Source organism: Tursiops truncatus, chromosome X (assembly GCF_011762595.2).
Source record: "Tursiops truncatus isolate mTurTru1 chromosome X, mTurTru1.mat.Y, whole genome shotgun sequence".
NCBI lineage: Eukaryota > Metazoa > Chordata > Mammalia > Artiodactyla > Delphinidae > Tursiops > Tursiops truncatus.
In genome coordinates, this window is record NC_047055.1 from 111,130,934 (window position 1) to 111,145,467 (window position 14,534).

Genomic DNA, 14,534 nt, shown 5'->3' on the forward strand with positions numbered 1-14,534 from the left:
TTAGCATACGGTATTTGTCTTTCTCTTTCTGACTTACTTCACTCTGTATGACAGACTCTAGGTCTATCTACCTCACTACAAATAGCTCAATTTTGTTTCTTTTTATGGCTGCGTAATATTCCATTGTATAAATAAAAGTATTGCTTATTACCAAATTGTAACTATGAAAGCTAGTTCTTAGGCAACACAAAGAAAATAAATATAAAATCCAGGCACAATTTTATTTTTGGCTAGCTAAAAACTTTTCCTTAACAAATTGCCTGGTGCTTTTTGTTAGCTAGTCCTCTAGCAAAAAGAAACTGACACTGCAATTAGCTTGGAAACAGCCCTAATGAACTTGGGGCACTGGGGAAGGTTATGCCTATCCATAAATGGGCAGACGTTTCTGCCAGGCCTGTGACATGAATGTTAATGCAGCTGAGATCAGAGGGTGATTCAGCCCTAGTTAATTCACCATGCTCTACTTATAAGGACACACCCTGTGGTAGAAAATGGGAAGGGCTGGTATTCCTTATCTATAATGGTATGAGAGGCCTTCTACCAACAAAGAAGATTTATTAGACATGTCTATATGGGATGCATTCAATAAAGTTGAATTAAGAAAAGTACAGATCAAAACCAAACTTTGCAGTAGAATGAATTGATACATGTATTGCGTATATAAGTGGGTGTGGCTATGTGTATAGGTACTCACATTATGAGACCCTGAATAACTCAACATATTAATTTGTACTGCTATAAAAATTTTCTTAATGTTATACATCTATACATATATATAATAAATCTACACTTTTGCTCTAAAAAGGATTTAAGGGAACAGATGGAAAGTTAGAGCACTGCTTCACTGGACTATCTTTATATTTAATGGCTCACAGTAAAATTAATACGAGAAATTAGTATTTAAACTTCACAGTTGTGCAAGACCTATAAATTCTTGGTTTTCATGACAGAAAAAGAAATTTGGTTAAGTATAAAAGTTCACTGTATACTATGATAACGAAATTGTATACAGTCATATAATAAAAAACTGACCAAATTTCACTCCACATACATGAGTGTTTTCTCTTTTAAAGAAAAAGTCACTTTTGCAATCACATTCTTTTTCTGGAATAAATGTGTTCAAAGAATTATAATCACATGAAAAAAAGTCTACCTAATTTGACAACCAGTCCTACCATTTTTAAGGTTTTTTGGTTTTAAGATGAGAAAGCTTTTATTATTTACAATTCAAATTATCACCCAAATGCCTATCCTACATAAACAAAAGTTTTTAATGTAGGAAAAAATAAACGTTCAGATGAGTTAAATTAGGTGAGCCTCATTCATCCTCAAAATGAGAAAAAAAAAAGCCACAGCTGTACCCATAAAAGAATGACAAATGCAAAAAGTTTTATGACTATAACTTCAAATCAAACCAGAAAATGCAGATAATTTATATGAGGCTGTGGTACAAAGGGAGTTTCATGCACATATTTTCTAACTGGGCTATATCAAACGATTGTGTGACGAGGTAACTAATAATCTGACTCAAAAACATTTAGAACATTCTGTTAAATTGCACACTAGACTAAGAATCAATTAAGGCGACAGATAATACCCTACTTATGAATTTTACTGAAAAGTATGGAACGTTCAAGCAATACTACCAAAACAAGTACCACTATGCTGATACTTCAATCTCTTGCATTCTCCTGTTTTTGTAAACAGCATGTTTAAAGCTTTTTATTGACTTCAATATATTGCCTTCATCATATCTGCACCACACTTAGAGGACAGAATTGGATTCTTTAACTCCTTTGTCTTCTGAAGTACATTTTAAATACATTCTGTCTAGGAAATACTCTCTTTATTACAAGTTCCTCCCTATCCAAGAGACAAGGAAAGAACATCAAAGAACCGCAGAGACTTGCTAAAAATAATTTCTAATGTTTATCTGTACATGTAGCCCTCTGAAGAATAAGGTCTTTTAAATAATCATTTGCACTGAAATAAAAATCTTTCCCATTAAAATGAAAACAAACCAAAAGATTCATTTCCTATTTGAAACACACATGGTTTTATTGCTCCTCTTACAAGAGTATTCAAAAAGTCTGATACTATCTTAATAGATTAAAATTCAACTTGAATTTGACTAGGATATCAGATGAATTTGTACATCTGATTGTAAATTTAACATGACTGTAAATTATATATTAGAACGAGTTTGGAAACGCCAGCTTAGTAAATTGTATCTTCTCACAAACCATGTTCTCACAACCACATTTAATTCTCAAAAAAAGACCTAAAATGTTAATAAAATTGACTGTAGTTTTATTAGTAGATGACAACACAGTATTTGCAGACATGCCAATGTTGTCATGTAGCATTTAGATGGTAAAATGTCAGTACCATCATATCCAACAGAATGAAACATTAGGTATACTAAAGTGAAGAATAGTGAAAATTAATTAAAACACGGAATTTCAGTACTTTTATTTATTAAAGAATTTTAATATTAAGTATAGCTTGGAAACAAGAGACCTTAAATTATTGTTTTTGACTGACTGCACAACTAATTTAAAAACTGAATCAAAATACTTTGTGATTGGTATTAATTATCCCCATTTAGTGCTGGCCCTTTTCCATAATTTTTGTATTCCACAAGGCTGGAAATCATAATGCTTTTGGACAAAATGCATGATGGCACAAAGTTATAGTCTTCCACCTGCCAAGAATTTCAAATAGGAATTTGGAACATGAAATGGAGATACAGCCTCCAGAAATCTGAAAATAGACTTTAAAGGCAACTCATTCTCTTGCAAACTCTCTCTACTTTCTGAAAGAAACATTAATGAACTAACCAAGTGGAAACTGTAGAGACAGAGGTATTGGGGGAAGAAACACTCTCCCTCATCATCATCCAAGAAAAAAAAATCTTCCTCATTACATACATTTAAGAAAGCATAGAAGTTATCTCTAACTTTCTCTTTTAGAAATAAAGTATGAAATGCTTCAAAGTAACTTGAGATTTCCTGTGGCTTCTTACCAAAGAGCCTCACTTATTTTTTACTTACTAAAATAATCCTAGCTGCTATTTTATATTAGTTTCCTATTATGTGAGATAATGCTTATAAGATATTTAATGTAGAGTGTTTAATACAAATTAGTTATTGTTATTGTTATTATTAACTAGAGTACAGTCTCTATAAGGCAATGATTTTCCAGAATGTGCTCAGAATTCTTAACTGAGAAAATATTCAAGGTGTTTCGTGAGAATTTACTTCACAGTTTACGTGCACTTAGGTTAGTCTTTAGCTAGAAGCTACGTAGAACAACATGATGGTTAGTTTTATACCTGGGAATATACGGTTCTGCAGGAGGAGGGGGAATGTAGAGATCCTGGAGGGCGGAACTGTCTCTTTTGGTGGGTGTACTGATGGTGCTGGAAGGCGTGGCAACGCTGCTTGTGGGACTTCTAGGTATAAGAGGCTGGTTAAAATGAAAAAGAAAATACATACGCACACAAACAACACACAAAACAACAACAACAATGACACATAGTTATCATTTTTAAATGATCTATTTCTACAAAGTTTTTGAACTTGGCTGAAATCAAGAAGCATGCTATTTAGCACATGGATATTCCTTTGAGTCTCCAAAAACAAAAAAATTTATCGCTTTAGAGCTTTTCACTTAGTTCCTAACTCACCTTATTGTACGGCATAACCGCGTAAAAGCTATTTATAAGGTAAATCTATCATGCAGTGTTTCATAATGGGGAGATTTATCTCACAGTCAGAAACATATTTAAATTTGCTTTGTTAGAATCCCACTTTTGAAAGAAAGATAATAGAGAGTAACTTCCCAAAAAATTAGTTCACTCACATGCTGACTGGTGTACAAGAAAGATAATTCATATCGTTTCCCAAAAAAGATACATTACACTCCTAAGTCAGTAGAATGTGACAGATTCTCAAAAAAGTTTACAAAAATGGAGTATGAAAGGCCAATACGAGAGAATATTTTCTAGGAAAATGTACTTTTTTCATAAATATAAACAATACTGTCTTCTCCAAGTCATTTTATGGTACATCTTCAAAAGTATGGTGATTAGTGTGACACAATCATTTCATTTTTCATAGGCACACACATTTACCATTGTTTGAAATAATTTTTAGTTGCATACCTATAGATCTCATTTTCATGCCTGTATTTATGTATTAAATAAGTTTTTTAAAAAATTAAGATTCTCTATATACTGAATTAAGCAATACATCAGGATGCATTAACTTACGAGCACTCCCAATTCTAAACGTCACAGCATTTGGAAATGATATTGTGGTTTGAGAAATTATTCTAAAGTGAAACTAAAATTCACAAATTTTCATGTTTATCTTACAGATCTTACTGCTTAGCTACATATACAATAACATATTAAAAAATAAGAACTTTAATGCAATCGCAAACAAAAATAATGATCACAAAATTAACTGTATCTTCACATGATAAGATGTTGCCATTTCAGCCAGTATGAAAACACTTTTTAGCATATCTATAATAGACCCATAGTTCTATTACTTTAACACGTATTGCTGGACACTCAAAAAATGGCATAGTACAACTATTTTATATTGTGACAATACTTTTGTACAGATAAACAAAATTTGTTCAAAAATCCAAGCATAAATACAATGTACAATGTAGGTCACTGGGGTAGGCTACATAGTTTATGACTCAGTTCATGGTTTTTGACCTTCCTTTTTACACAGCTCACCTTAATAGCTTGAAATCACACATCCTGCCAAAATGACGGTTAAGTTTTAATCTATGTGAAATAGAAATTAAAGAAAGAGAGAGAGAAGGGAAAAATAATTGATAATTTATTTTGGGACTCTACAGTATTCTATCTTATATGATGTAAAAAAATAGTCAGGAAGTTTACATGTTGAGGAATTTTGATATATTTTGAAAGTACACAGTAAAGACTATTATGTTTAACTATGCTGATTTGGAATAGCATCCAGTTAAACTATGCGTGTCTTTTAGAAACAAAAATTTTGGCAATGGGAAATCCTGAAATTTATATAGGTAATCAGGAGTTACCTGTATAGATGAACACCATGAAGCCTGAGGAAATAAACAATTATATTCTTTCTAAGGATGTATTACATGCCTCTACAACAGACCTTTGAATGATAGGACCTTTTTTTTTTTTAACTGGAGTAAAATTGCTTTACAATGTTGTGTTAGTTTCTGTTGTACATTGAAGTGAATCAGCTATATGTATACCTATATCCCCTCCTTCTTGGGCCTCCCTCCCACTCCCCCTCCATCCCACCCATCTAGGTCCTCACGGAGCACCGAGCTGAGCTCCCTGTACTATACAGCAGGTTCCCACTAGCTACCTATTTTACACATGGTAGTATATTTATGAGGTTTGATAGGACCTTTAGATCAAGTGTGATCTGTGATGTGACTCTGTTTATCATTGTTTCCTCTCTGTCAGGACATCTTGGTATTAAATACAAATGACATTAAAGAACAAGTCTAACCAAAATTTAATCATTATAGAAATGTAAAGAAAACATTCATTACACAGTACATTTCTTGCCAAAACTTTCTGTAACAGATGCACTGTGAGAGAAAAACTTATATTCAGTATGCTTTTAAAATGCTCTAATATGCTCTTATTTTAAAATATCCTAACACTACAAGTGAACTTAAAAACAAGTTCTAAAAACACAAGCATTAAAAAAAAATAATCTAACAAATTTTTATTCTCTTTCTTCTTTTCTAGGGTCACTACTTCTATTTTGAAGACTTCTCTCCTTTTATTTTACCACCTGTAGAACTAAAGGTAATTTCTCCTGGTTAGTACCTATCCCTGCCCTCCTCAAACAAAGAGGAAGGAAGGAAGGAAGGAAAAAAGGAAAAAAGGAGAAGTAGTAGTCAATGATTACAAGTATATTTTAAATACCTCTGAAGTGTGAGGTAAGGACCAACAAAATATTTTATTCTGTCTGGACTATTACCAGAATTGTCTGTTTAGGGTACTTGTTCCTTCCCCTTCCAGGTAGTTTAAATATTAGCCTTGTCAACTTCCTTCAAATTGATATTTTCTCTAGGTTTCTATTTTCAACACGGAGTTGCTATTAATGTCCTCAGTTAACACAGTTAGTTAAATTAGCAAAAATGTAGAAGAAAAAGACTCTTAGATAGGCTTAAACAGATAACAGGTTTGATTGTGCCAGCTGGTTCAATTAATTGAAGCGGTTGAAAAAAACAACTTCTTTCAGAGAAAGAAGAAATTAGTCAATCCTGTTGTTTAACTCTTACTGGCTAGTTATTTTATTAACTGGTAAATCACAGAAACCATTTAAACTGGTTTATCATGCAGATATCATCTGGCTAATCAAGTATGCCTGTACTAAGTAAAACACATAGTAAATACTAAATATATTCATTGTATTTTTGTCTACTAATTGTACTATTTTTGTCAAGCTAATCCAAGCTAAAAAGTAAACATTATTCTTGAGAATCTCATCTAAAAAAAGACATTAGGCAATGGAAAAATAAAATATGGTAAAATAGAAGCTTCATGGGAAAATGGAAATAGCTACTTAACCCCAAAGGAAATTTGTGATAATTTAAAATTATAATGTCTTAAAAATGTTCTAACTCTGGACAAGAATTGAAAGGGTACAAAATTAAATGACTAAAAGAATGAAGAAGGCATTAAAGAATATTAGAAAGATAGGCAAAATGTGACTAAACCAAGCACAGAATAAATGATGCTATTAGCTGAAATTATCAGTGAGAAATTCCTAGTTGTAACAAGTGCCATTAAAATTACACCTATTACTGATAACCAACAAGTACGTGAAAATACACAAAAAGTGACAAATACAGCCTCCCTCAAATCAAAAAAGTTCTCAGCGTTTAATTCAAAATTTAATAGACATATGCCTTAGTTTCAGAAAAAATACCTAAATATGTAAGTATAATAGTGCAGAAGGATAGTTCTTCCTACGTTGGTAACATTTAGTTTTAATCATTTCTTCATAACATAGTATAAGAAAAGTAGTTACCGTTGTACTATAAAGAATTTCCAATATAAGGGGAAAAATAGAATTAAAGGGTAATATTTTTTATTTTACCACTTTGCCTTTTGATTCTTTCTCTTAACTGGTAAAATCTGCACAGGAAGAGAATTAAGAGCTTTCATCGCTTATGGATAAAATACAAGGGTATTTTAAGACTGCATCTTCTTACTCAAGTAAGCATGAAGCTTCAGTATAACTCGATCCACTACGGTATGCAATCAAGTATGATATGGATCCATTTTGGATTCTATCCAAGAGGATTTATTTCCTGGAAAGACCTTGCCATAAAATTTATTTTTCATATCTAAATGGTCCTACTGACATAGAGTTTTCCTTCCAGATTCAATGAGGCTCCAACAGGGAGGACATATTTTGCACATATGTTGTTACTCTTCTAAAATAAATCTATGATAGATTTTGGGGGCACTGGCATGCATCTCTTAAAATATCCAAATCCTAAATAAAATGATCATATGCATCTCTTCAAATATACATTTATAAACTTAGGTCAATTAATGATAACTTACTACTGTGAACAGGACTCAGAAATTCATTAGGTTACGTACACATACATTTTTCATATTGTCCATTTAAACTATATAAATACCTTCAAATTGTATCCCACAATATGGTACGGCACAAATCTTCCTCTGAATCATGAGTGATGACTCACTATAGTGATAATATTCTACTCATCCAGTTTAAACATCATCAGGAGACTGTGATTATTATAAAATAAAATTTTCAGCTTTGGAAAGGGATCACTGAAATCTCACGTTAAATCCTCTGATGGCTCAGGTCTTTTCCTTGTGTCCCCGATTCTAACATCTCTAAGGTAACTGAGCACACCTGGAAGGTATTAATGTACCTCTGAAAACACTATGGTTTTAAAGACTATGAGAAAAGAACGTCTATACCTTAAAAACTACATCTGATATTAAAGGTTTTATTTGAAACAATTTACATTTTAACAACTCTTGGCAAGCATATCTTAATTTAGTTGTCCCTCTATCTGGTAAGTGACCCAGCTTTCACAGAGCTATATAAAGTCTTGAATGAAAACAATGACATAAAGACAGCCCCCATGTTAAAGATTAAAACGGTGCGTTACACATTATGTAGTTATCTCTAAAATTCACTAATGCAAATATCACAAAGAGTTTGCTTTGTCTTCCAGGGGGAAAATACTCATTGAAATATGAATGATTACATCAAGTATAAAACCTGGCCATTTATTTTATTCACTCTTGGGAATAAGCACAGACTCAAATGGATCACAATATCCCATTATTCTAGCACAGAATATTCACACAAGTCCTTATTCAGTTCAAACACGTTTTTATTATAATTCCCAATACAAGTACCAAAATATTGTTTTATGTTAGCAACTCTGAGTCATCTAAACAAATGCTCCAGAGAAAATGTATTCTGGATTTTGGGAGGCAAGAAGTTGCATACAAACTTGTAAATTTCTTGACCATGTAAAGAATGTTAGATCTAATTTGGAAAATTATTGGGCATAATTTTTCCTGGGTAAGCTTTTCTTAAGTAGTAAATTATGTGAAAAGAGCTTAAGCAAGAGAAACACTTGTATTCAAAATTCTCGCACTCAGTTTTTTCACAGCTTTTTCTAGAATCCAAGGTTATAAATACAAAAGATTTGAGTCTTCTTTTTTAAGCATGTAACCTTCCCTTTCCTATCAGACTACAAAGAAAACAAACATTTTTTCCAAGCATATATTTGATCAGGAAGCTATATCTATATAAGTTAAAAATAGATATATGGGCCTAAAAGTAAGTATGTAGTTACCCAATGTACAACTAATATAGACTTTAGAGTCACACTACAAAATGGCTTTTTCCAATTAATCATCAAAATTTGCACATTGTACTGAAACTACCATTAGTGTATTTATTGCTGTCCACTCTTATTGGCATAGTTGATACTGCAACATTAAAACTGCAATTTTTTCAATTTACAGTAAGCATTTTTAGGAAATTAAATTTTTCAATTTTTTCAATTTACAGTAAGCATTTTTAGGAAATTAACTAAAGAAATAGGAAGCTAAAGAACAAAGAAACTAAAAATAATTTTTCATCTTAGGTGATTATTTGTAGTCAGTGTTAACATTTTGAAAGCATGTGTTTGAAAAACACAAATGTGATTTAGATCCTTTAATTAATTTGCTTAAACACTGGTGAACAAAAATGTAATGTGACAATTGCTTGCAGCTATTTACTAATTTGAGCATGTAAAACATATAATTGTTTCTGCCTCCCAGTCAGCACATTACATTTTTAGTTAAAACTTATTTTCTTCTCGTGTCATATCTAATATTACTTGTCTTCCTCTTCAAAACATGCTTTTAAAACAAAACTCTCAGAAACATATAAACTTTGCTACCAATGTTTTTTTCAGTCACCCCAACCTATAACTTTGATATTAAAATAAATTTTATTATTGCTTACGTTTTTTATTTTTACAGAATGACTTTAACCATTCATATCTATATGTATTTGAAATGTAACAATCAATTAATGTTCTTCAGTCGTTACACCAGTTGAAAGACAAAATTGACTCCTATAACTATTTGCTTTCCATTTCTTTTTCTGCTCAAATTTATTTAATTTAAATATCCTGTAAAAATGGCATCAAGGTAATGCTAAGCAATAAAATTTAAAGTGAAAAGCACAAAAACCACACAAGAAACTATCACATCGATTTAAGAGACTTATGGATTAGAACAGTTTAGGAGCAATTCTAATGATACAGCTTTATATCATTTTATACTAAAAATGTGTTTAATGAAACCTATATCAGTATATCGAATTCCAGCATTGATTTTAGTGATTATTTTTGAGATGCATTCTCACCAAAAAAAAAGCTGGGCTCCTAAATGTTTTTGAAAATTGTTGATTCCCAGTGATGATTTCAATCAACATTCTTGCCAGTGTCCAGCTAATTCTCCCATACATCTCTTGTAAGAAGAAAATGACACCACCCATGCAAGCTGGTGACCTATGCACACTAAATTTAAAACCACAAACATCAAAAAATATACACTGAGGTCTATCCATAATTCCCCAGGATTTGTGTCATCGAATTGGAAGAACTTGACCATAAGCAATCACCATGCTTACCAAAATCCAGGACATTAGTAGAGGGTGCTACTAAGGACATGTTTTAAAAACAGTTCTCAGAAAGCAAGGAATTGCTAGTTTGCTTTCTTAGAATAAAGATTCTACCTCAGGTAAAACATTACTATATATGAATGGGTGCCGATGACAACAGAATTCAAGTCCAGATTAAATCTGCTTGTAGTATTTGACTAAAGTAGCTTTAAGTCTTTCAGTTCTATTGCAAAATGTCTGAGAAGTCAGGAATTTAACAAAAGAGCTGCCAAATTTCATGAAATGTACTAATGAAATTGCTCTGTGAGCATGAAGTTGAATTGTATGCTTTTGCTTATTTGGCTATAATTCCATGAATGATTTTCAAAAGAAAATCCAAATTAAAATTTATCATTGCAGTTAATTAATAATAGAAGCTACTATTCGCTCTAGAACTTCCATTAAAACGTGATATTCCTCAAAAATCTTCTACTTTAGGGTAGATAAGGTTATGTTTTAGTTGTATAGGTACGAATTATTTCCTTATTAGTTTAAAAAATAATTATTCCTTTGTTAGAATGAAGTTGTTCTTTTTTTTAGAGGCATGTATTAGCATCTACCTCCCCATTATACAAACTTTGCCATATTTTATCTGAAAATGCTAAGGCTGGTATTGTATAAGAAAAAGATAAAATAGACATATTGAGGTTAGATAAATGCCACAGATTGCTTCTTTTTGTAAACTCTATTTTAAATAATTCTTAGTAGACTACTGGTATAGGCTATGAAAAAAGGAATAACCTAATGTCCAATTCCTCAGGTTCGGACACTGAAAATTTATATTTAGGTGAGTTAATGGGCATTTTAGCTCCAACGTATTCATACACATACCAGAAGCAGGAATACAGTAAGAATGGTACTTATGTCTGCACAGAGGACTGTTGCTACATTAAGCACTTATGTTTCACATCCCAGGTCCTTTCTTAGCCACTAGGAAAAATATGTGGCCTCAGGCAAAGTCACAAAGAATCCAGAACTGCCTGCAAGACCTTCTCATCCCACTATTTCTTTGATTTTTTCCCCTTCTGGAAGCGAACCCTCAAGTTTTGTCCATCTTTGGTTGTATACATCCTCTAAAAATTCTGACCACATAGTTTCCATTATGCTTCTGGTTTCTTTTTGCATTTTAGCACAAGCCAAAGCCTTAAGATCAAAAACGAACTCTGTAATGGTACAATTTCAGGTCTTCGAAATAGATTCCAGGGAGATTTGGTGCTGGTGGTGTGGTATGTTAGAGTACTTATCTAGTGCCCTTATTCCTAAGACTTTGTTTTACCACCACTTGAAAGTATTTAATCAAAACTAATACTCTTCCTTCTGCTCTGTAAAAAGTCAATTTTCAAAGAAGTTGAAAGCAGGGTCCTCCCCTGCCCTCACTAATAGTATTGCTTATCTATAAGGCGTTGAACTTGGACAATACATTTTAGGTGAACTAAATTCAGTTGAAATAACAAATTTACAAAAACATCAATACATCATAGAAGCACTTATGTCAATGCTGATTTTCTTTTTTTCTGATTTCAGCATTCCGAAAAAGTAAATTTACAAATATACTCAGAGTAACTGAATAGGCAATGAGGAATAAATATAAGTAGTGATCTGATGAGGCACATTTCTTGGCCTTTAGGAATGAAACTAGAAACAGTGCCTTAAACATCTATTATAATTATAATTAAGGAATGATGTAGAGTAATTTAAAAAATTAAAGTCTTTGTTCTCTAGTTTTGAATACACACACCAAATGTATGTGTAGCAAAAAAAAATGCAGGTCTTTCAATTATTTCAGCATTTCCTATAAAAGTGATTCTTAACTAGATATTGTCATTACCTTAATTCTCCAGTTTGTGCTTGTGGAAAGGAAACTAAAAGAGGATCAAATCACCAATTTATTTTCTAGAGATATTCCCTCAAATAGAGTTCACGGATCAACAAGAAACTAGTGTCTTTTTGGTGTTCACCATGAAACAGAAGGTACTAGAGAGAAGTTGTTAAATTTAACCACACATATAGAGAAGGAAACCTAATGGCTGAAAGGGGTCTCTTCTTCAGGGTTCCCACCTCTCGGACTCTGAAGAAGGATCTTTGGGGAAGACATGTCAATAGAAAACTACAGAGTGGAACAACAAAGCAACTTATAATGCAGCGAGAAAATAAAATGATGTGATGGGAAGGTCTGATCTGCTAATCTACGAATTAATGAGCCAAACACTGATCTCTCAACTTTAATGATCACCAAAAATCTTTGATAATAAACATATACTGCATTTCAAATGCATTTGGACATATTAATATAGTTTTAAAATATAGTTTTACGTATATTTGAAAAATAGAAAGATTCACATTAAAAATTTAAAGACCTTAATGTTAGTATATTTTATATGTTTTTATGTTACTTAAGCATAATGCAACTTTGAGGCCAAGAAGTAGGAAAGTTTTAAACAATGAGAAATCATTATAATCTATAAGGCCATTCATATGTAATGAAGAATTTAGGATTTTAGGGAAAAAAATCTAAGAATGGTGTAAGTTACTAATATAGAACAACAATTTACATAGCAGTGATAACAATGGCATTTTCATTTATTGCTTTTCTTTTTAATCTGAACAACAGGCAATGTTCTATTTCAATGGGCAATTTTAATTTTTAAAAATTAACCTTCTATGGAAGGTGATGGTCTTCTATTTTAAAAGTGCAGGTCTTGTGAAGAACAAGAATTTCTTCTATGATATGTTTGAAGATTATAGCCTGACTGAAATGGAAGAAAATGTATTACTTCCTTATCTTTATCAATCAGAATAATATTTTTATAACTTCCTAGATACCTCTGGTTCTTAATGAATGTAATTTACTGACATCCAGAGTAATTTTGGAGTGACGTTTCACATTGAAGAAAAATGCAGAAATTCTAACGCATCAATTTCCCTATTTTTGCCTCCGTACATGGTAGAAAAGAGAAAAATGATCAGTCAGGAAGAATGTAATAGGTACATTTTAATTACTATCAAAAGTTTCTTTACCTACTGTTTATAAACAACTATTTTTTATCTCATGACCTGTTTTTAAAAAATTCTATAAACTATCATCTAGTTTCCTCAAGAATTATATGTGGGTAAAACTTTTAAATAGAAGATTGTATCACAAAGTGAAACCTCTCACTTTCATTTCTATCCACATTTTGGCTTCAAAGAACTTGTGGTTTTTGGGAATTATGCTTTAAATGTTTACAAATTAAGGCAGAGTTCTCTATCATTTGGGTTTTAATTATAGTAACTTTGAGATTTCATCACAATTAAGCCTATTAGGATAAGCTGTGAAGAGATCATTTCATAAACAAATTTTCAAAAGCATACAAGATTAATCCATATGCTGCTGAGATGAGGCACAATAAAGAAGCATTACTGAGATAATCTATGGCTAAAATGATGGTGTATGACTTATGATTAAGCTTCATTACCTGCAGAGCAAGGGGCTTCCATCTCATATTTTTCAGTAAAGCTGGTGCTGAGGTAAGCATGCTCTGAGGTCGCTTTTTCAAAGTTAAGATAACACCACTCGGGTCCTCTCGTAGTGCATTCACCAAATTTTTCAACTGCCACCCCACCTGGTAACCAGCAAAATCATTACAATAAAATTGAGGTACAGTATTCAAAGATTTAATGTTCTCCCCCTTTAATAAGATTAGTAAGAAAAAAAAAGAAAATCACATAATTGGTGTACCATCCTATCAATTTTCAGGAGATATAAACTCAAGAAAGAAATTTTATTTTTGAGTTGATTAACCATGTTATTGCATTTAGAGTCCATACCATTATGAGATAACATAATGGACATTTACCAGTCTAAGCAGAGACTAAAATGGTATCCTACCAATGGAGTAATTTAGAATTTAAAGAAATTATGTCATCATTAATGCTGCACAAGGTCTAGATCCAAGCTTTGTTCACAAGTAACAATTTAAAAATCCGCATGCCTGAAACAAGGATTTGGCAATGTCCTGAGCTTAAGAACTACACCACATGCTTTCTCATCACCATCTTTTAGAGATAAGTGTCCCTAAGTTAGACTGACATTATACTACCAGTAGCTGGTAGTGACACACCAAGGAAACATTCTGAGCGGGGAAGACAGCATCAATAAAATAAACCTTTAACCACGATATAAAGATAGAATAAGAAACGACAAGGTAATGCTACTCTAATGCAGCAGCTATTGGAAATGTGTTCCAAAAGACCCTATAAACTTAAAATATAATGTGCTAAATTTAATGAAGCCATTTTATT

The 14,534-nt window shown here is 32.0% G+C and overlaps 1 protein-coding gene across 4 annotated transcripts in view; it reads right to left on the bottom strand.

Moving 5' to 3' along the window:
• The window catches only part of CNKSR2 (connector enhancer of kinase suppressor of Ras 2), a 258,534-nt gene that overhangs the window by 105,468 nt on the left and 138,532 nt on the right, over nt 1-14,534 (bottom strand). For 2 of the 4 annotated variants that reach the window (XM_019927696.3, XM_019927695.3), the window contains exons 9-10: nt 13,709-13,855; nt 3,335-3,468 (exon numbers count right to left, since the gene is read on the bottom strand). In XM_019927696.3, coding sequence (XP_019783255.1) covers nt 3,335-3,468; nt 13,709-13,855 — 281 coding nt within the window. The remainder of the gene's footprint in view (nt 1-3,334; nt 3,469-13,708; nt 13,856-14,534) is intronic. The other 2 variants (XM_019927697.3, XM_019927698.3) reach the window with 1 other exon arrangement.